This window comes from Lonchura striata, chromosome 19 (assembly GCF_050655825.1).
Source record: "Lonchura striata isolate lonStrDom1 chromosome 19, ASM5065582v1, whole genome shotgun sequence".
Taxonomy (NCBI): Eukaryota; Metazoa; Chordata; class Aves; order Passeriformes; family Estrildidae; genus Lonchura; species Lonchura striata.
In genome coordinates, this window is record NC_140721.1 from 3,794,869 (window position 1) to 3,816,432 (window position 21,564).

At 47.7% G+C, this 21,564-nt stretch overlaps 1 protein-coding gene across 16 annotated transcripts; it reads right to left on the reverse strand.

The window, feature by feature from the left end:
* Positions 1–6: 6 nt before the first annotated feature.
* LOC110467731 (transient receptor potential cation channel subfamily V member 2) lies at positions 7–20,582 on the reverse strand. Of its 16 annotated transcripts, none has more exons than XR_014949550.1 (19): positions 20,324–20,560; positions 19,884–20,046; positions 18,370–18,665; positions 17,778–17,911; positions 17,166–17,318; positions 16,605–16,745; positions 15,838–16,136; positions 14,584–14,760; positions 14,030–14,188; positions 13,828–13,923; positions 13,278–13,348; positions 12,834–12,999; positions 12,134–12,200; positions 11,748–12,055; positions 11,306–11,424; positions 10,774–10,868; positions 4,591–4,713; positions 3,377–3,500; positions 7–146 (listed from the first exon to the last, which is right to left on the reverse strand). XR_014949550.1 is itself a non-coding variant. In XM_021524988.3 (17 exons), exons 3-16 carry the CDS (start codon positions 18,606–18,608, stop codon positions 4,601–4,603), a joined length of 2,415 nt encoding a protein of 804 aa, XP_021380663.1. In that variant the 5' UTR covers positions 18,609–18,665; positions 19,884–20,046; positions 20,324–20,560; the 3' UTR covers positions 3,373–3,500; positions 4,591–4,600. The 16 variants fall into 16 exon arrangements, 12 of the variants coding, with proteins under 12 accessions (XP_021380663.1, XP_085413438.1, XP_085413441.1 ...); XR_014949551.1 differs by having other exon boundaries at positions 20,354–20,531; XR_014949553.1 differs by lacking the exons at positions 10,774–10,868; positions 11,306–11,424 and having other exon boundaries at positions 20–146.
* Positions 20,583–21,564: the final 982 nt, after the last annotated feature.

A 21,564-nucleotide genomic window follows, 5' to 3' on the forward strand; every position in this document is an offset into this window, starting at 1 on the left:
CAAGGAAGAGATAAGTGATTTTGTAAAAAATAAGACAACGTACCTTTGTTCCTGGTTTTTAATGCTTATGATGTTGTGGTCTTCTACAGTGATAGGAACTCAGATCTGTAACCTGGTGGTAGCACTGAAGCAATTTCTTCCTTTATCTACAGAAGAAAATGCCCGAGGTGATAAATGTTCTCTAGCCCTGACTGCAGGTGCCCTAAACTGGAGGCTCTTACATAAAATCCCAATTCCCTGTTCTCAAGAAGCCCTTTGCTAACATTCCTGTTTATTAAAGAAACTGGGCTAAAGACAACAATAAATCAACCTAAAGCGAAAAGTGAATTACATTTTGATCCAATGACACAGATGTATTAAGAAATTAAGAGGCAGCATCACCAAATTCATTATTACTGCAATGCTCTCCATGCAGACCAATGAATAAATGTTGAATATGTGCATCTCAAAGATTCATCTTGGACCCTCTCTTGAAGTCTCCTTTGTACAAACCCAGCAAGGAGACCCTGGGGTGGTTTTATTGTTCTACCTTCCAGATACTGCAGAAAGTGACCTGACAATCTGCAGTGCTGCAAATTATTAAGATGGAAATTGTTCTGGAATGTTCCCAGGCATCCTCTCAACCTTTTTTTTGCCTCTTCTAATTGAATAAAGTCATGCTCTGTAATTTAATGGCCTTAAAACCCACTTGGTAAGGCCTGCAGTGAATGCTTATGTGACATCAAGGAGTGTTCCTCAGTCACAATGGTGCTAATTTCATTTATGCTTTAAAAAAGGAGAGAAAAAAAAAAAAAAGGATGGATGAAAGCACATTATTTTTTTGCCTGCCTTGGTGCTTTATTTCTGATTTGAGAACTGATTTTGGCTGTGCAAGAGGGATGGGGCTTTGGCAGGAATTAATGCCAGGAGAGGTGAGAGCCCCCAGGGGGACCTGGGGGCAGGAATGTTGGAGATTCTGAAAGCTGAAACCTCAGAATGTTTCCCTGCAAACCAATTTGCTGATTTGTGAACTTGTAATAATTTTCATTAATCAAAATGTAAAACTTCTACCTTCCCCCAAAACTGGACATTAAATTAATATGGAAACCTTTGCTTTAAACTGTGCTTGCAAGGAAGTGCAGCTGCCAGAGCTGAGCCCTCATTTCCTTTTTTAAAGACGCTCTCTGATTAAAAAAACCACAGAAAAAAATATCATGTACTAATCAGCCCTCATAAATTTTAATGGGAGGATGGTGACAAAAAAGGAATTGGAATAGTAAATTTCCCCTAATCAAGTTAAATGCCCTGAACGTGTTTTCATCTGAGTGAAAGCTTTACTTGGAACAGAGCTGGATTATATATTTTAAAGATCTCTTAGCTCTCTCTGCTAAGGAAAGAGAATTCCAGAACCCAGTTTGCCCCTTCAGAAAACACAAGTTTTTTAATACACACCACACTGAAATTGGAGCCTGAAAGGATGGTCCATCTTTTACTGAAATAAGGAAGTTTGAGCAAAGCTAAAATTATCCTAAGGGAGGGAAAGATTTTTCACATAGATCCAAAGGCTTTAGGAGAGTGAAAAGAAGAAGCCTAGTTTTGTGCAACTGATAAAACAGAAGGATTCCAAGTAGGAATTCTGGCATTTCCAGGTCAAAGTGGATTTTGTGGAGAAGCCAGCAACCCTCACTTGGAATATGCTTTCATCCGAGTGCCAAATCTCTGAAAATTTTGCCTATTTTGATGGAGAAGACAGATAAGACATGGATTACCCTGTGAATATTCTGTAACTCACCAGGGTGCTGTTAAAACATATTTTTTACTAATTCCCTGCTGGAAAAATGAGACATGAAGTGCAGGAATATGAAAATGATCTCTTGCCTTGAGAAGCTGAATGAGAGGGAAGAGCAGCTCTGTCTTCAGTGCTGAGAGAATGAAGAGCAGCTGCTCAGAATACCATTCAGAGGCAGGAAAAAAAGGGAAAATAGTAATTTCTGCCCAATTCTGCAGTTCCAGACTGCAGCAGTTAATGGTGCTGCTGGTGCCCAGCAGGAGAGGAGGCTGCCAAGGGAGAAGGAATTCTCCTTAGAGCTGAATAAAAACACTGGGACTGCTCCCATAAAACAAATTAGGTACAAATAGCCCAATAAAAGCTTAGGACTCTTGAATCAGATAAATCCAGTATTTAGGCTCTCCTCCTAACGAGTGAAATGCTCCTTCCCTTCCCTGGAGCTCCTTGCAAGGTTTGTTTAGGTAGTAAATCACTCGGTGGCTGAGCTGGGTTTCCTCTCTGAGAGCTCTGGGGCTGTTCTACAACCTCCCCCTGACTAAAATGCCCTGACTGGCACCTTCCTACAATGCAGATTTTTGGGGTAGTTTGGGAGCAGAGTTGTCCCACGGAGTCATGTCCACTCTCAGTGGCACTTCATGGTCACTTCAGGGTGGCCCCCACCGATTCCTTCCTGGGAGCAGACAGAAAAAGGGATTTATTTCATGAGAGGCCTGGAGCATCCTGGTTCTTGGAATCTGGGGGAATTACTCCCTCCAAATGCTTTCACACACGGGACAATGCAACAGCCCAATTAAGTATTCAATATTTTTTAGGCTCTGTAGGCAAATGGTTCCTTTTCAATCTCAAAGGAGACCTCTCCATGCTTTATGTGACATTTTGTCATTCAGGGGTGACTTTAAGCACTGTTCCACTTATTCAGTTCCTCTGCAACCTGCAAGGTGGATTTTCACCATGAACTGATGCCCTCTGTTAAATGCAATCTGAGTAGCTCTTTGCTGTTCATCTATTCCTACTGAAATGCCAGAATTTGGATTTTTAGAATGATAGTTTAAACCTCTGTCTGTGCTCTGGGATCTCCTGGGACAGCCCCAGAGATGTTAATGAGGGATGAATTGCAGGGAAAGTCAAAAAAACACCACTGAGGGTTTGAAGAGAACACCTTTTGCACAAAAAGGATGTTTTGTATAAACTCTAAATGCAAAATCTGGAGAGTACAACTCCCGTGACTCACTGATTGTGATTGTCAAAGGCACACAGGCAGTGCAGGTGGGCTGAGAGCAAGCACAGACCAGGTCACATTAAACCAGCCTCATTTTCCTAAGGTAGCAGGTTCAGAATATCTTTACATGAACACAAAATTCCTGACACCTCAATGGAGAATTAAAACTAAAAGACCCTCTAGTGATGAGTTCAGTTCCTAGGAAAAGGTTTATAAGCAACAACATAAAAATGATCTTCATTGTGGACAAGATCTTGGTAAAGAAACTCCAGTTCTTTACCCTTGGATTGCCACAGAACAGTAATATTATTTTTTCCCCAGTGTTGAGAAGCTTTTCTTGATTAAATATTCAAGTTCTTTGCAGAGATGATATCCCTTTTTCTACTCACCAGTAAATATCTCCTGTCTGTGGCTGATGTTCCTGGAGAAGTTCAATGATAATTAACAATTAGATGTTGTGTACAGAGGTACTCAGCAATGCTGACCAACACTCCAGAATCTCATGAATTATTCCTAGGAAATGAATGTACAACAACATCAGAATTCCTGAGGGCACTGCAGCCACAGTCATTAGTGTTCATTACTGCTCAGGGCTGAGTGTTGTCCCCACTTCTGTGTCCTCTGCTTTATGAACACCTAATTAAATATTTAATTGTGGTAAGGACTCCTAATTGCTACTAAAGCAGCAGCACATCCCAGCTTGACCAGAATTCCCAGTTTTTACCTTGCCAAGGCACTGTAATGCTCAGATTGTATCAAAATACAATTTTGCTGTTTTGGAAAATGAGGATTCTCTCAGGGTTGAATCTCATGCTTGTGAGACAGGGGACAGCTGGTCTTGAGTTAGTGAAGAGCAGATCAAGAACAGAATCAAATATAAACTTGGAGCTGAAATATTACAGGAAAAACGTTTTAAGGAAGCCTGGCAGCAAGAGCAAGAACTGCTCAGTGTTTCCATGCTGTGTCACCTGGAGCAGGCTGCACTATTTACAGAAGTTCCAGTTTCTGCTGGGAATGTTCAGAACACACAAAATCCCAAGAGTCTGAAGGAGCAGCCAGCCAAAATACACCAATATGGGCAGAGCTTTGGGGTTAAACGTGGTATTTATGTTTCCATTAGATAAACACATGATCTAGCAGTTCCAATTCTTTATCTAGAGTTTGTTTTCAAATCCAAAATGCAAAGAGAAAATAAAATCCATCTGTCCTGCCTCTGTCTTTGTAAACTCCACAGGTCACTCAGCTGACAGGGGTCTGATTGAAAATGAGGGACAGTATGTAAATAAATTAAATTTTGTATAAATAAGCTAAATTATCAGTGCTGAACTGCAGACATCAGGGTCTTCTCAGACCTTCATCTGTGTTTATTCGTGTTCACTATCTCGTGCTTGTCCAAATCTTTAGACATACAAGGCAAAACCCTTTGTAACTTGGACTGAAGGGTTTATATTTTAGATAATTTCTATCACTGGGAAAGATTTTTTTTATGTCCCTCTGATGCTGAATTAAAAATAGAATAATGAGACATTGCATGGAAGACAGATTCTATATTTGTCGTTGAAGCATTTCCCCAGCACACTAAAAAACAACATTTATTACCTACCAGAGCACAATCACGTTCTGCAGAGATCCTGCAAAGTCCTGGACACCACCAGGGAAACCAAAGATTGTCCCAAGGAGAGGTCACCTGCACCTTGACGTGGCTTTTCAGGGTGAATGAACCAGCCTAGAAAAAAATCAGAGAGGGATTTATAGCAAATGTATCACTCTTGCATTTAAAAAATATAAAATAAATCTTACTGCACGGTCTTTTCTTAAATCAGCAGGAACTGAGGGGGTTCCCAGCCTGCTCCAGAGCAGGATCCATCCCTGTCCTCACCCTGTGACAGGACAAAGCCACGAGAGGGTGCCCTGATGTGCCCAGGCTGCTGCTTTCTGCTCCCAAGCACCCTGAGCAAATTCCAGCCGAGCACCAAAGGGTTTCCTCTGGGCTGTCCAAGATGACACAATTCACTTTTATCCTGGATATTGCCACAGATCCTGTAGGATCTCTTGTTTTCTGCGTGGCCCCAAAAGCAAAGGGGACACGCAGAAAACTCCCCAGGCACATCTGTGTATGCCAAGGGCTGCACCAACAAATCCCTGCACACAGGTAAAAATCAGGATTTTACCACACTGGGACAAAAGGGACAGAATAACTTTTATTTCTTGCCTATTTTCTATGAGCAAGCCAGGAGCTCTGGCTGCAGCCTGCAGTCCTCTACCATACAGGGAGAGCACATCCAGCAGGGAGCACCAAGCAGGAATGTTTTATTTGTCACTGCTTAGGCATGGTTGGAAAATCCCCAGCACGGGGTGTTTACGCTGCCAGTGTTTTCACCTCTGTCTCCAGGCAATGGACGTAAACCCTCCCCTCTTCCCTCCAGCAGCATCAAACAGCTCCAGCAAGCAGAGCATCTCCCAACCCATCAGGCTGCACAGCCACGGGCACAGCTCAGATCCCAAATAAAAACCAACCTGTGCTCCACAAGGAGACAAGCAGCCCTTTCCCTGGAATTCTCTATATATAGCTTTGGAGAATTCGTGTCCTTTGCAGCAGTAAGGGCAATTTTTAGAACAAAACATCACATATCTACTTATATGTGGATCGTTTCCTATTATTTATTTTATTCCAGCCATCCTCGGGGACGGATCCTGTAACCAGTTTAGCAGCAGAAAAATCATTATTCACCAATCTGACAGCAGAAAAGGAGCAGCACAGCTGGCAAATTCCCTCCCTGTGACCCGTGAGAGTGGAACAGTTCAGCACAGCCCAGTTAGCTGAATTTTTTCCCACTCTTTTTCCAGATTCCATGATTCCTTCCAATTTAGTTGCTGCAGAGGTAAAGCACTGTAAGCTTGGGATGAACAAAAGCAAATGGCCCTGGCACTCTGCAGATTCATTCTTGTCCTAATGGATGAAGGTTTTCATGCAGAGGATTCCAAAATAGCAGAATTTCTTTTCTGTAATGATCGAGTCCCTGACTTTAGTGTTGGAGATGTGAAGAGCAACAAAACCAACACTGTCAGCTGGGGATGGCTCTTCTGCCCAGTGAAATAGAGACATGGTTCTCTTTGCCCAGAAAATCTAAATTTTCCAAGGATTCTTAGAAAATAATGCAACAAACCCCATGGGCACTTTCCAGCTACCTCCAGCTCTCCTCTCTGTGTGTGTTTAACATTTGACAACCATTCTCACAGACCACAAATGCTGTAACAATCCACATGCCACAAATCTCAGCTGAAAAGAAAACCAAAAAGTATTATGACAAAAGAAGAAGCAAGGAAACCCCCTTTGCAATCAGATCTAGTATCAGTTCTGTTCCACCCCAAGGCAGCCACAGCCACATTTTCTGAGCCTTTGCCCGCTCCTGTCTGGCCCAAGTCTGGGGCTTTTTTTTTTTTTTTTTGTGCTGCAGAAACAGATGTGAGGTTGCAAAGTCCAAGTTTTCTTTTAATTTTTCCCCCCCCCCCGAACCCATTTTAATTTTTGTTTTAATCCCAGAGCAAGAAATGAAATTTCTTGAGTACATCAAAGCCCAAAAAGCGAGAGGCAGCCCCAGGAAGAGTCCAGCTGCAAACTCCACCAGCTGCAGCCCTTCAGCCCCAGCCCTGGGCAGCTCCTGGGACTTGCAGAAAGCATCTGGACTTTGTCGGGGCCCTGGGGCTGTCACGTTTCAAAGGCTCCCTCTGCGAGCTCCAGAGGCAATGGAAAATATGTTCAGTCGCAAGAGGGGTCACAGGGAGATGGAGAGAGAGGAATCAGCTCGTGGATACAGCTCCCTGTGCTGGCTCCAGCTTCAGAGCAGCCTTTGGAAAAACAGGGAGGGGGAAACTCCCCAAAATGTGCAGCTGAAGAACGAGGAAGGTTTGATTCCACCTCTGCCCCTGAGGAAAATAGGGAGTTGGGAAGCACACAGAGCAGAGATGGAGTTTCTTCTAGGGAAATTGCAGAGAGGTGAAGTGGGGAGTGCTCAGAGCCTTCTACAGGGAGCAAGGAGCAGGCAAAGTGTGCTGGGGTGAAGGAGGGGTTGGATGCCCCAGGTTCATCTCTCAGCTGCCAGCAGCCAAGGAACTCTGGCCAAAGCACATCCAGAGGGTTTGAGCAGCCCTAGAGCTGCACTGGGAGCTGCTGGTGCCTTTCCATGGTAGGGCTGGGCCCCCAGAGTCTGTGCTTCAGGCAGAGGAAGGAAACTGCAGCTGTGCCTCCACTGCCATTTGGGAGAGGTTTTTTTGTTTAGAGCCCTGCAAAACCTCCCCCTGTGCACAGGAAAGGTTCTCAGTGGGGTTTACCTGTCAGGGGGAGAAGGGAGAGGACAGCTCACCCGTTGAGAAGTTCTTGTGGAAATGACTGAAGGGTTTCCTGACAAAACATTATCACCTGTTAAGAGTGGTCCCCAAAATTCTCTGGGGCCTCTTAACCATCATCCTTCATCCATGAGACTGCTGGGCTGGGGTATGAGTGGAAAGCTCTGGGGATGCCAAAGCCCTGCCTCACAGCAGAACGTTATTGAGGCAGATCAAAAGATAAACAAGCACTGCCAAGCTTAAAAAGAGAAGCAGGTTCAGGGAAGGGCTGAAGAGGAAGGTGATGCTGAAAGCTCTCAGTGCCCACAGCTTCCCCAAACTACCAGCAAGGTTATTTACTGAGACTCCAGACAGGGATGGCAGATGTGATCCTGCATTTCTTTACAATTTCCAAGTGTCCCTGCCACAGCAAAGCACCAAGCACAGCGATAGATTTATCATGGGCCAGATGAGCCCTCCATGCAATCTGAGCACCTTGCCAGATCTTGGGAACACTTAGGACAAAGCCATAGATGGAAAAAGCAGCTGAAGGCTTCACAAAGCAAGAAAACAACAGAAGGTGGAGCAGGAAAATCAGTTCCCCCTCAGAGTCCCAGAGCAGTGAGGCTGGAGGGGGAATTGCCCAGCATGGGGAGAAGAACCCATTGAAGTGCAGGGAATAATTTTAAAACAAAATTTTTACTGCCTATCACATGCATGCAGTGAGGATTAAGATTATGGTCTCCAAAGTAAAACCACCGAGGCTCACTCTGAGAGTGGAATTGAGACAGATCTCGGGTTGCAGGGTTTATCTCACCCAAGGGAAAGTGCTGCCAGCCCCTGTGGTCTGCAGCTTTCCTGGGATGCTCACCAGCCTTTCCCTGGCCTGGAAGGTGCATCCAGGGCAGCACCAAAAGACACTTTACCTGCATAAACTGACACGAGGCCATGGAAAACAAGAGTTAACTCCCACTGCAGTGATCAGGAATCTGGTAAGAACTGACAGTCCATGCTGATAACACCTTCTCTCCCTCGCTGAGAAAGGCAAAAGCTCTAAGAGTGCATCCCAAAACGAACATTTTCAATTAAGTACACTCACTGTATTGCTTACAGAAATTTTACATGTTATTACTGTGAAAAATGCATATTTATGACTGGCTTATCACAAATGTTACAATTAATATTATATGTTTAATGTTAGAAAGTTATGCTGTATTAATTCTCTTACGTACTGTGTTAAGTGTAGTCTTAGGTTACAACATAATGTTAAAATAGAGACTATGTATGGGGGAAGTTTTTTTTTTTAGGAATGAGATACTTGCTTTGAGGAACACCTAAATCTTCCAAAGGAGAGGAATTGATGGTTTCTTATCAGAAGAAGTGAATTTCTTCAGGCCTTGCTCAGACTCAAAGACACCAGGGGCTGAAAGGAAACAGCTGACATACAATAGACAGTTTCTTGTTTAGAATAGAATGTATGCATAACCATAAAGGATATATGAATATGCAATAATTGGTTTAAGGGTGATTCCTTTGTTCACAAAAGATGCTTTTCATGACTTAGTGTCCGAGAGGATCCGGACATCTGTAATTCTTTGCTTTTTATTGTCTTGTAATTGTCCCAACTCTAAACTTTATTACTCTAATTGTATTATTCTTTTTATGACCATTTTATTATTATTAAACTTTTAAAATTTTAAAAGCCGAGTGACTGGCGTTTTTCACATTACCGTTAAATAGAGTGAAAAGTGAGACAGTTCATTTTTATCTCTTTCCCCACGGAGTTTACAACAGCTGCCCCTCCTGCCTGAAGCAGAGTACAAGTCACAAAAAGTAACCAGGTCCTTGCAGACATTTGCAGCAAGGCAGGATGCCCATGACAAGTAACAGGAAGCAAAAACCACACAAAAAGTGTCGGCCCATCAGTCTCTCAGGGGCCACGAGCAAGATTCTGCTGCTGTTTATTACAGACACAAAACAACCCGTGAAAAACAGAAGTCCCAGAAATCCACCAGCAAAGTTTCAGGTCCAGGAAATCCACATCACCTCCTGTGCTTTTAGTGCAAAGGATTTCGTTCTGGAGGGGTGAAATGGGGATCCTGATGTGGATTCACCACGGAGCCCTGCCACAGGGTGAGGGTTTGTGCACTCACATCTCATACCAGCACAGAAGAGAACTCCACCCTCAGCAACTTTCAGGGCTCTACAACACTCTTGATTCCAAAGCACTTCGGTGCAGTCCCTTGTGACAACAGAACAGGCTGGGCCATCCTCAGCCAGGTCATTCCATGAGCATTATCCATGAGCATTATCCATGAGCATTATCCATGAGCATTATCCATGAGCATTATCATCCCTGCACAGCTCAGAGAGCTCTGCCTTCCCCACTGCCCCAGGAGCTCGCTCCCACCACTGCATCTTTAGGCATAGTAATAAGAAAGTGTCAGGCAGAGAAAAGTCGAGTTAAAAAACAGTTTCTTCCGTTAAAGTGTGTGACAACACTGAAAGCCACGGGCTGAACCACAGTCCTCCACGAGATGCACTTTGCTGCTGACAATGCTTTCAGTTCTGCCAGCTGCTGGGGGAAGAGCAGCTCCTCTGAAGGTGGAGGCAGGCTCAGAAAAGCTGTCAAAGCTCTCTGGGCTGTCCCTGCAGGGACACCATCTCTGTGCCCGGTGGCTGGGGCTGCAGCAGGGCCAGCTCCTCTGGGGCAGCTGCTCGGGGTGCTTTCTGTGCTGGCCGTCTCCAGGAGCTGGTGTCTGCAGCAGGGACACGGGAGCAGCCCCTCGTCAGCAGGAAGCTGACAAAGGGACCCAGCTTTAGAAGGGTGAAGGCTCAGGGGACACCCAGCACCCACCACTGAATGTTTTAAGCACTGCGACCTCCCCAAGTGCTGGAAAACTGGCACCCAGGAGGAATCTACACTAGAGGTTGTGTCCAAATCCACTCCTGAGCTCCTGCCCAGGCTGAACAGGGTAACTGCTCTGATTTCCACAGAGTTCCTTCCCAGCTCTACCGAGGGAAGCAAACAAAGATCTCAGGCAGAATCTGACAGCATTGCCAGAGTTAATGCCCAAATTCAGGCTCTAAAAGCCCTGTGATTTTAACAGCTGCAGGATCAACGAGCCTAAATTTTACCCTTCCTAGGAAAAGCATCACATATTTGGGCTACTGAGTCAAAAATAAAATCAGCCCTCCTTTTCCTCAGCAGCGTTTCCTGCCCGTTTCTCCCAGAGCTGAATAGGAATGGCATCTCCTTCATCCTCAGTTTGTTGCCAAACTCTGGCCAGCTCCAGACCTACACTAAATCTTTATTTTCTCAGCTCACAAGTGATGCTGCTGTGGGGAAGCAATTTTAAGTTGGCCTGCCTGGAATGCCAAAGACATAACATGCCAAGAGCAGTTTGCTGAGCAGGAAGCTAAAAGGATAGTTCAGACCTTTCTTCATGATTTAATTTACCTTCTGGATTTATTTCTGAATCACTGGTGTTTCCAGGTTCTTCCTTCAGAACTCCCACATCCTTTGCCCAATCTGCCCATTTAATTTCCTCTACTCTGGAGAGACAAAATGCAACAAGACACTGATGTCTGGAATGCAGCATCTCAAGCCAGATCTCACTGTTCTGCAGCCTCCCAGCCCAGCTCATCCTGCCAACACCACCCTGGATGGTTTGGCTGTAGCAGCAGCACCCCGAAGAGCTTTTTTTATTTTTTTGAGCAAAAATCTTCTTTAATCAAAGCTCCATGAGGTAAAATATCTTCTCCCCCTGCATATTGTCCACTGGTCTGTTTGGTTTCAAATTCTCAAGGTGGCAATGCTGGAGGATCAATTAATTCTCAAACCTCCAGCCTGGCAATCACCAACAAATTTGGATGTAGCCAGGAGTGTGTGGTTGAGTCAGTGCTGAATTTCCCTGTGGTGCTCCAGGGTTCCCAGGCTGGGACCCCACTGGGGGCTGGAGTGTGAGGGGGGAATGGTGCCTCTGTCTTACCTGAAACACCACCTCTCATCTTTCTTATTGAGCCCCACTGACATGAAGCAGCCAGATCTCCTCTTCCCACCCTGGCGCCACAGCCAGGCCTTCTCTATTTCTAGAATAGCAATTGCCCTCTGAAAGAACAAAACCCACGTCAAGAGAGAAACCAGGGCACAGACAGAGCCCAGCCCAGCCTTTCCATTGAATCTCCCCCACTCAGAAACTCCTTGCACTTGGAGAATCCCCAAAGTGCTCCTGAAGCAGCCTCGGCTCACCTGTGCACGTGGATCGTGCAGAGAGCTGTAAATACACCTAAAATGTACCTAAAATTTAGGTGTAAATACACCTAAAAATGCACTCCCAGGGTGACAACTTTATATAAAAGAAGCATTACTAGCTGAGCTTAGGAGAGATAAGCACCTCTGCCTCTGAGCCCCAGCAGGGCTTTGGGCCTCACCTGCAGCTTCCAGACGCTCTTGCTGTAGCCAGAAATATCCGTGACGGTCTCGCTCATGAGGGCGATCAGCATGTTCAGCAGCAGGATGTAGGTGAGGATCACAAACAGCAGCAGCAGCAGCATGACAAAGTACCTGAACCTGGCGTGCTCCTGGAAATCCAGGTCCCCCATGCCGATGGTGATCTTGAAGAGCTCCAGGGAGACGCTGAGCAGCCCCCCGTACATGGCGTGGCTTCCTGAGCTCTCCAGGTGAGCCAGGGACTTGTTCTGAGACACCGAGGGGGCATCGCCCATCAGCGTCACCAGAGCTGGCAGAAAAACACAAGCTGAGTCCTCAGGAAATGCTTTGAGCAGCTCAGCCCACGCAGAAGCCAGAGAGGGCTCACCTGCAGCAAAGCCGAAGAGGAAGATCATGTAAACCAGGAGGAAACGCAGCAGGTCTCTCATGATGGTCTGAAACACAAACCAGGGGAAGTGCTGTCCTTCATCTCACGTGAAATGGCCAGGACGATCCCACACATCACAAACCAGCCCTTAGGAACACTGACAGCAAGGTTGCCACCTTTTATCCAGTTTAAAAAACTGCTAATATGTGTTAATTACTTCCACAGGTAAATAATATCATTGGCAGCCTAATCTGACTCTGTTGCTCTGCTAGTATGAGTAGTTCTTTGAAACAAATAAATATCCTGCTGGGTCCCCACTATGGCTGTTTCCAAATTGTTTCACCACACACCCCCCCTCTCCTTTCCACAAATGGTGACCAGAATTTTTCCCTGGCACCTCATTTCACCCCTGCTTTGCCTCTCCAGTCCCAGGTGCCTCTGTAGCTCTGGAAACACTTCTCAGGCCGAGCTGAGCAGCTGGAGGGAGCCCACACTGGTTCCAGAGCTGTTTGGAGCTGCTTTATTGGCACTCGGGTGTCAGCTGGGATGCTCAGTGGTGCCAAATGAGCGATTTGCTGCAGCTGCCGATGAAGACACTGACCTAACCTCTTCCTGCAGCACCTGTGCTTCCACAGGACATCACTCCCAGCTCCTCAGAGCCCAGAGCCTTTCCCTGCAGGGGTTTTTCCCCAGCTCTGACCTTCTGGATCATGACGCTGTAGATGCCGGTGCGCTGGAAGCCGCGGGTGTAGTAGAGGGTGTTGACCCAGCCCAGCAGCAGGGAGAACACCATCACTGCCACGTAGTTCTCCGAGCTGGCTCCGTACAGGACCGCTGAGAGCAGCAGGGAGAACGCCTGGATGAAGCTGGAGAAGAAATAAAAGGGAGTGGCAGCAATTCACTTCAGTGAAAAGAGCCCCTGCAGAACTGCTCTGCCATCAAAACGTTGGGGGAGGCGGAGGGGAGCCCACCCAGCAAAGCCCACTGCAGCAAGAAAAGGCTCAGGACAAGAAGCAGCAGCAGTGGTGGGAAGAGAGGGGCAGAGGATGTGTTTCTCCTGCTTTCCAGCTCCGTGGCAATGCTGGGGGAACTCAGCTGCACAAAGAACCAGCTCCCAGCCGTGGCCCAGAGCCCCGGGACGTACATCAGGATCTCGATGCAGCTGTCAGAGCACATGGTCTTCAGGGACTGGCGCCTCCTCCGCAGGTACAGGCTCTGGGGAGCAAAATCAATTCACCATTCATCAGAACCAGGCCATGTGAGAGCCAGCCCTGCCCTGCCCCAGGCAAAGCTTTGCTCCATGTGCTCCTCCTTTCATCTCCAAGATCCCCAACTTCATCCCTCCCAGATGAAAAAAGCCCTTATTTATAAAGGGCAAGGATAAACAAGGGCTGAATCATGGCTCAGCCCGATGTCTTTATTAATAGCCTGCATTAAATGCCAGGGATGCATTTTAATGCCATAAATCACAGAAGTCTCTCAGAATTATTTGCTGTTGTGGAACTGTGATCCCCCTTGCCCAGCAACCTGGCTTGTGCTGGGCCTGCCACTGCCAGATCACAGGGAGTGTCTCAGAGCAGGATTCCCTCCTGCACATCCTGATGCCAGGAGAACAGATCCTGCTGCTCCATGCCAGTGATTGTTCCCTTTTTTCCCCCTGTCTTACCATGAAAGCAGACAAGAGATCCCCCTACCTGAGCAAAGATCAGATAAATGCCTCCTAACAAGATAATGATCAGTCCAGAGACCCAGAGGAAGCCTCCAGCTGTGAACTCCACCGGGAAGGAAGGCTGCAAGACAAAACCAAAACCACCCAGAGCAGTGGAGATGGGCAGAGGCAGCGATGCCAACTTTTAAACTCTGCTCCATCCCTCCAGACAAAACTACTGGACCTACCTTTACCCTTAAGGGCTGATAGTATGCAATGGCTGTGAAGATGATCATGAATGACAGGTAGGAGACAAAGCTGAAGTAGAATCTCTTGGAAGCAAACGTTTCCCACTTTTGCTGAAGCAGTTTGTTCAGTGGCTCCAAAACCACCATCTTGTAGCGGTTCTGTGGGGAAACAAGCAACCAAAATGCCAACAGGAATGGGAATTCACCAGAGGATGGTCTTTTTAAGGGCTGGAGCTACATGGATTCAACTGGGGAGTCGTTATGGGGTTATTCAGTCAGGTCTTTTAGTGTGAAAGATAACAAATATTGCCTAGAAGTCACTTCATCGAGGTATTTGAGCAAACCGAGGCTTAAGACAACAAAGGATCAAAATTTCTCACAGCCTCCAAATAACAAAATACCAAAATCTGCAAACATTCCCACGAATCACTCCTTTTTTTTCAGAGAAACCATCACCTGGGAGCCCACATTAACTTGAAGTGCAACACTTAGACAGCAACCCTGTAAACAGAGGAGAGAAAAAGCCTGTCTTTGAGCTGTGGCGAGAGCCTCACCGGGGTGTCACTGCTGTAGGCCAGGATCTCCAGCACGGAGTTCTCCTCAAAGCTGTCCAGGGAGGACAGGTCGTAGAGGGACACGTGGATGGGGCCGTAGGTCCACTCGGTGAACTTGCGGGACAGGTGCCGGTACGGGGGGTCCTTGATCTCCCTCTGGATGATGTGCCTGAAGATCTGACACAAACAGGGCCATGCTCCTGTGCTGCACGTGCAGGGGGACACCCAGAGCAGCACACAGCTGGATTTGTGCCTCATCCAGCGCCTGGATCTGGCTAAAAGCAGGGAAACGACCACAACTGTGGGAACTCAAAATGTCTCTCAGACATTTTTAGGGGTTCCAGGCCTTGGTCAGAAGCATTTTAGACCCTGGCAGGCAGCTGCAAACAGCTGTGATTTTGAGTTTGAGCCATGGAATGAGTTACCAACTTTGGAGGTGGAACAAACAGTCACAAAAGGTTAGATAGCATAGTAAAAGTAGTTACAAAACAGAGGGGAAATTTTTTTAGTATTGTACAGGGGGGTTTTAACACTTGTACAGGGGGGTTTTACTTTGTACATGGGGGTCAGAAGTTCTAAGATGGAGGAAAGTGAGCTGATCCTGTTCTTCCTCCTTCTTCCTTGCCTCCATGTTCTTGGTGATGTTGGCACTCACAGATTGGTTTAGAGTAGAAAAGCACTTTGTAATACAGGTAGTAGGTATTGGGGGAAAACTATAAACATGTAATACGTAATATATCATATAAAAGATAGCAGCAGCCCTGGGTGGGGAGAGAGAAGAAGAAGACAGCAGACAGAGAGGATCTCAGGGTGTGTGTGTGTCTCTGTCCAGGCTGCTGACCAAGCAGCCACAGCCTGAGAAGAAAATCTTTTAGATAACTCACAATAAACTGCCTTGAGACCAAACAGCAAGAGCCTGCACAGTTTTTCTTTGGAATCACGGCTTGGAGGAGGAATTTCACCACCTTTTGAGACCCCAGAGCAAGGCTGGGGCTCTCACACACAACAATCTGGCTGCCCCAGGAGCGGGACCAGTTTCAGCCCAGGGAGCAGGGACAGGGCAGGGACAGCAGCCAGCTGAGGCTCTGCAGGACACAGCTGGGTGGCTTTGTGGCACTGCCCCTGCCAGCAGCATCAGCATGGGTTGGGTGCAAGAAGCTCCAACCCCAAACCCCACAGGACACCAGCCAAGGGTGCAAATGACACCGTCCCTGCTCCTCAGCACCCCCAGGGCTGCCCTCTGGCTGTCCCTACCTCCACCTTGCCTGTCTTGGCAGCAAGCTGCAGGGGATTTAAGCCATCATAATTGACAATCTCCTCCAGTTTGCACGTGGGGTCGAGCTTCACGCCCGCCTTCAGGATCTCCACGTAGGTGGTGCTCACAAACTTGGTGTTCTCCTCGGTGTCATCTGCAATCATCACCAGGGCGTGCAGGACGGTGTTGCCCTGGGTGTCCTGCTCCTGCAGCCTGGCTTTCTGGTGGGGGTTGTTCAAAAGATAATCCACCACATCCAGCTGGTTGGTGCAGGCAGCCAAGGAGAGGGGAAGTTCACCTGAGGAGATCAGGACACAGCATTTGGAGAGGAAGCAGAAAGGGGTGAAAGAGGATTAAAGAAAGGGTGGGAAAAGCAATCCTAGAAAAGTATGTTTAGCCCAGAGTTTTATCCCTGAAGCACAGAACATGTTCAGTGTCTCTGGACTGTGAAAGGGGTTTGCAATAAACAATTACTCTGTTTCTGGAGCAGCTGAAACACCTTCCCACATCTCAAACTGGTCTCTCAGATCTGAACTAGCCAAGTCTTTGTCTGAAGCCACTCAGGATTAAAAACATAAACCCAAAGATGATGGAAATGCACAGTGAACACCCCAGATATGAAAGGATTCTGCCATTTAAATAAGTCAAGGACTTCATTAAAGGGCACTGAAGGTGGCAACAGAGGGGCAAACCCATCTAGAAGTAGTGGTATCACATACAGCATGGCAATAAGAACCCCAAAGGAACATGTTCCACAGTGACTCACCAAAATAAAAGTAAACTCCTTCTTTCTTCTTCCTGAAGAACTCCCCGTGGGCTCTGGCGTGGACATCAGCTCCGTTCTCCACCAGCAGTTTCACCATCTCCAGGCTCCTTTTCTCGATGGCGATGTGCAGGGCGGTCTGGCCTGGGGGCAGAGCAGACCTGGCACTGTGTGCCACTGCCAGGGCACAGCAGGGCCGGGGTGGGCAGGGCTGGCTGGCAGCTGGGGGCTTTCAGCAAGCCTCAAACCCATCAGAAATCCACCAGCAGGGCAGGCAATTCCCCCGCCTGGCACCAAGAGCCCACGAGAGGGCTGAGACAAGCGCGCCGCCAAGCAGAGCTCCTTGACCAGCCACAGGCCACTTCGTTTTTACAAGTGCTTTTTATACTTTCCCAAGTAAATCATCTCGCTTCTTGGGTTATTAAGCATGTGTCATTTCTGTTTTACAGACCAAGGAGGGTATAACTCAAGGCTGGAGGAGATGCAGGAGCAGAATCAGAAAGAAGAGCTCCAGTTCCCCTCTTTTTCCTTTTTCCTGCTCATCTCTCAGGAATCCTTCCTCACCTCTGTAGAAGCAGTCAGAGCACGACACGTTGACAAGTGGCCTGGGGTTCTGTGTCTTTTGGTCTATTTCCAGCAAGACTGGGATTGTGTCATTCTTCCCATTTTTTAAGTTCAGCAGGGCTTTCATTAAGCAGGTCTTCCCAGTCTTTGCATCTGGCAGGGAGAGAGGATTTGAATGGGATGTGGGTGTGCTTTGTACACAGCCGTAGTCCTTGATTCAAACATCATCATTTCAAAAAACCTTTAAAGGTTCTTTAAAAGTTCTTTAAAGGTTCTTGTTGGTATAAGAACCTTTATACCAATAAAGGTATAAAGTTTCTTATCAGTATTTTAAAATACTGGTAAGTATTTAAAGGTTTAAATACTTTAAAGGTTTAAAGTATTTTTCTTTTTTTTTTTTTTCATTTTAAAGGTTCTTATCAGTATTTTTAGTAGTCCTGAGGAAAAAACCTTAGGATATATTTAATTAAGGTATTTATTAATTAAATATATCCACCATTCTCCACGTAAGGAAAATCAAAGAAGACAGAGGGTTGGAAAAAGCAAAGAACCACGAGCACATCCCCTTGCTCCCCCCGGGAATAACAAACCATTCCAGGAGCAGGAATTTACCTGTGTACTCGGAATTGGTGAGGAATTTGGAGTTCCTCCTTAAGTACTCCAGCAAACCATCCAGAGCCTCGGGGCTGCCCCTGACCACGGCGCTGAACAGCCGGTCCCTGTCAAAGCGATTCGGCTCCTTCTGGCTGCGGGACAAAGGCAGCGTCAGGAATTCTGGAGAAGGGAAGCTCTGGAGGGACAGCAAGGTGCCAGAGCTCTAGTGGGACAGTGGAAGGAAGGAGGGAGATGGAGGAGAGTTTGTTGAGGGGGAAAAAAAAAAAAAACAACAAAACACTCAAATGTTTTCTTTTTGAGTCAAAGGAAAAATAGAGACAGTTATTTCCCAGAATTCTGCTAAGTGGCTGCTCTCTCCATCAGCTGGAGCTGTTCCCAGCCCCGGCCTGATGTGCAGCCCTGGCAGGGATCCAGAGCAGAGAGAGGAGCCCAGGATGGCTGCAGGACCAGAGTCAGGCCCATCCCTGGTGGGATTTAGTGGAGACTCTTTTAGTGGAGGCTTGGGAAAATCCGTGGGCTCCCACCAGCCAGGATCACTGTGGATCACCTGGATCAACCCAAATTGGTCAAATACCCCCAAGTCACTCACTTGCTGACGAGTCCTGGCCGATAATTCAGATTAACCTTGATTTTAGGAGCAAAGTCACTGCTCTCCTTCTGATAAGGTGTCTCCAAGGGTTGTGGCTCTCCTTTCCTTCCATGTCCTGACCTTTCTTCTTTTTTACTCGGGGCAGGTTTATCTTCCTGGATGCTGTCATCTGTTTCCAGCAATCCTATGAGCCTGTTCCTCTGAGCTGGGCCTGGCTGCCCGTTTGTGAACTTATCCATGGCCAGGAGAGATGGTCCTGCAGATCAGCAAAGATGTTCCCTGTGGGGGCACTAAACCTGCAAGGGATGGGGAGAACAAACACAATGTCTTCACAAACCCCGAAGGTGTTTGGACGCAAAGAAAGTTCCCAGGTTGAGCACGGGTCCCTCGAGAGGGAGATTTGGTAAAACTCTGCATGGAGGAGGAGTATTTGAATAAAGGATCAGGGTCTAAATGGGATTCCAGTAGAGGAGAAGTTTAGAAGCAGCTGATGAAGCACGGGCAAGTTGTGTGCAGCACTTCTGAACCCCCTGTGTGGGATGACCTCACCTGTTGGCAGCAGCACAGGTTCCTGACATAAAAGGCAAGGAAAGTGGCTCTTTAGGAGTCTGTGATCCTTGTTCTTGTCTCAGTGCAACCAGCACAGGCACAGGCTGGTCACCAAGTGGCCAAAAAGATAAAGGTTCACTGAGGGCTCTCTTTGGAACAGTGATAAGCTTGCCCACAGTCCTGCTGGGAAGCTTCAGGCTGTCCAGACAGGGAAACACCTGCACAAACTGTCTGACATTCCATCCTGGGGCAAAATGAGCGGGACCTCCCCAATATTCGGGGCTGCTGGTTGTCCCTGTGAGCACGGAGCTGAGCTCCCAGCTCCGGGGCAGGCACGCTCCCCCTGCCCTGCAGACCCTCACAGCCCTGGGAGCCTGCTCAGAGCACGGCTCCCCCAGAGCAGCAGCACCAGCAGAGCTCCCAGGCAGCCCCTTTCCCTCATCTGATGCTTCCTGAGCTCTGTTTTGGCTCTTTGGGGACTTCTCTCCACTTCTCTCTGGGTAGATCTGGGACCACACCCAAGGCACAGCGCCGGGAGCCGGCGTTTCACAGGGTTTGTGAGGCAGAAATTAAACATCCACATCACCAACCTGCAGCAGAGCTCTGCTCAGCAGCTCCTGCTCATTCCCAGGCACTCCCTCCAAAGGGTTACCAGGTTTCCTCTGAAGAGAAATCTCCCTTGCTGGGGCTACAGCCAGACCCCATAGCCCGCACCAGCAAAGAGGTCAATGGGCACAGCAGAAGCATTCTGGCTTAGGTTAGGGTGTGAAAAACCCAGGTCTGGGCAGAAAACAGCCACAAAACATCTTCATGCAGCTCACAGCAGGAAATCCAAGGGCTGATTTGGAGACAGAGCGTTATGATAATCCAGACACTCGGTTTAGTCTGCGCTCTAGTGACAAACATTCCTCTGCACCCACCCTTTAACCCCACCCCAGCCTTGCTTCCCTCCCCAGAACACTTACTGGTGCATTTGCCGAATCCTTTAGAAGAGTATTTGCACCTCCATAACAGTTTGCTTGTGCTTTTCTGTCTTCCTCTCCCCAAAATCATTCCTCAGCTGCAGTTTCCATCTCTCCACAGCGCTCGAGAGGGTTATTTATTGTCAGTCTTGCACGGACAGAGCGTCTGGGTTAAAAGCAAGAGCAAAATGGCCCTGTGAAAAAGGACCCTGTGGTGTGTGCACCCGCTCTGGGCATCCCTGGCAGCACAGGGAGCTCTCTGCTTGCCAGCCCAAGTTCCCCAGAGCTGAGCTCTGCCCTGAGCCCCACCAAGCCCTGCTGTCAGGAGAGCTCAGCACTTTCCAGAAGTTGCTGCAAGCTCCACCCAAGAACTGATCTGACAAGGAGCCCCAGCGGATCCTTCCGAGGGGAAGAAACCTCCCAGCAGAAACCAAGTCAAGTACCAAGAAGTGTTAACTGGCATGAAGGCAGACCCCAAATCATTTCCATCCATGGGTGAGAAGCCATGCAGGGAAGCCCATTTTCATCTCAGCAGCCTGGCAGCGTTGCAGCACGGAGCTCCTGGCTGGTCCATGAGGGAATCCAAGGTTCCTGTGAGAAGGAGCAGCCCCAGGTCTCCGTGATCGACCCAACTCTGTGGCTTTTTGCAAAGCGAAGGAGGGCTCGCACAGGAAATGACTGGCTCGATTTCTCAGCCCAGGGGAGAGCCAATGAGTGCAGTGCTCTTATATGGGAAAGCTGGCTGCGAATTGCAAATTCGGAATGCTTAACCCCTGCCTGCACACAGCGAGGCACACGAGGCTGCCCAGGACCAGCAGAAGTGCCTGGGAAGAGCTGAGGCCAAATTCTGTGTGGGGAGCCCCGGGGCCACAAAGAGTGTCCCACCAAGCACGGTCAGCTGCTCCTCAGGGGCTGGGGTGCTCAGTGAGCTCACGGGCTCTATTTCCCCTTCCCCAGGACCCCGGGACTCTGATCAGAGAACCCTGGACCCTCCTTCCTGCCCCAATGGGAGAGCCAGGGAAGCCCACCCTGCCCAAAGTCTGTACAGACCCCCAACATTTCCTGTTCTGCTCTTTTGCCTTTGGACACCACAGAATAACAAGAGCTGAACCAACATATGTGGGGTAAGAGCCTCTTGTGGAAATCTTTGCCATCTCCTGATATTCCTCCCCTCACAGCCTGCTTACCTCTGAGCTAGCCTAGGATATTTTGGGGGGCTGTGCAGGGTGGGGGGAACATCACTGGGGCACTGCCCTGAGCGCGGCACCTCCTCGGAACAAAAACTTCCCCAGACTCGGCTGTGAGCCCCCTGCCTGTAAATACACCCAAAAAAAATGCCACGGTGCCTTTTCCCTCCTCGTGGTTTTGCAGGAGATTTCAAGATTCCTGTGTTTTAAAATGAAGCGGGTCCAGCAACTACACAAAGCTGCTTTTTATTTATTTTTTTTTTCTCCGTGATGGTTTCTTAATGATGAATTAAGGCCCAGCCTATAAAGAAGAGATAAATGCAAGATCAGATCCAATCTCTGCAATCCCTTCTGATCTGGCTCACTTTGCTTTATCTCTGCTACACTTCATTTACTGTGACACCAACAAAGCTTCGAGAATTCAGCTCAAACTTACAGATTTAAATCCTTTCAGGCTTCTTCTCCAGCTGTCCTGAGAAGCATCCCAGCAGTGCAGC

Excerpts from the sequence above, each read along its gene's own strand:
- LOC110467731 (XM_077787538.2), bottom strand. The coding sequence starts at position 18,608 with ATGGATAAGTTCACAAACGGGCAGCCAGGCCCAGCTCAGAGGAACAGG. Across the intron at positions 14,189-14,583 it reads CCTACAGCAGTGACACCCCG|AACCGCTACAAGATGGTGGT; the intron begins GTGAGGCTCTCG and ends GTTTCCCCACAG. Across the intron at positions 12,201-12,833 it reads ACAGCGTCATGATCCAGAAG|ACCATCATGAGAGACCTGCT; the intron begins GTCAGAGCTGGG and ends TTTGTGTTTCAG.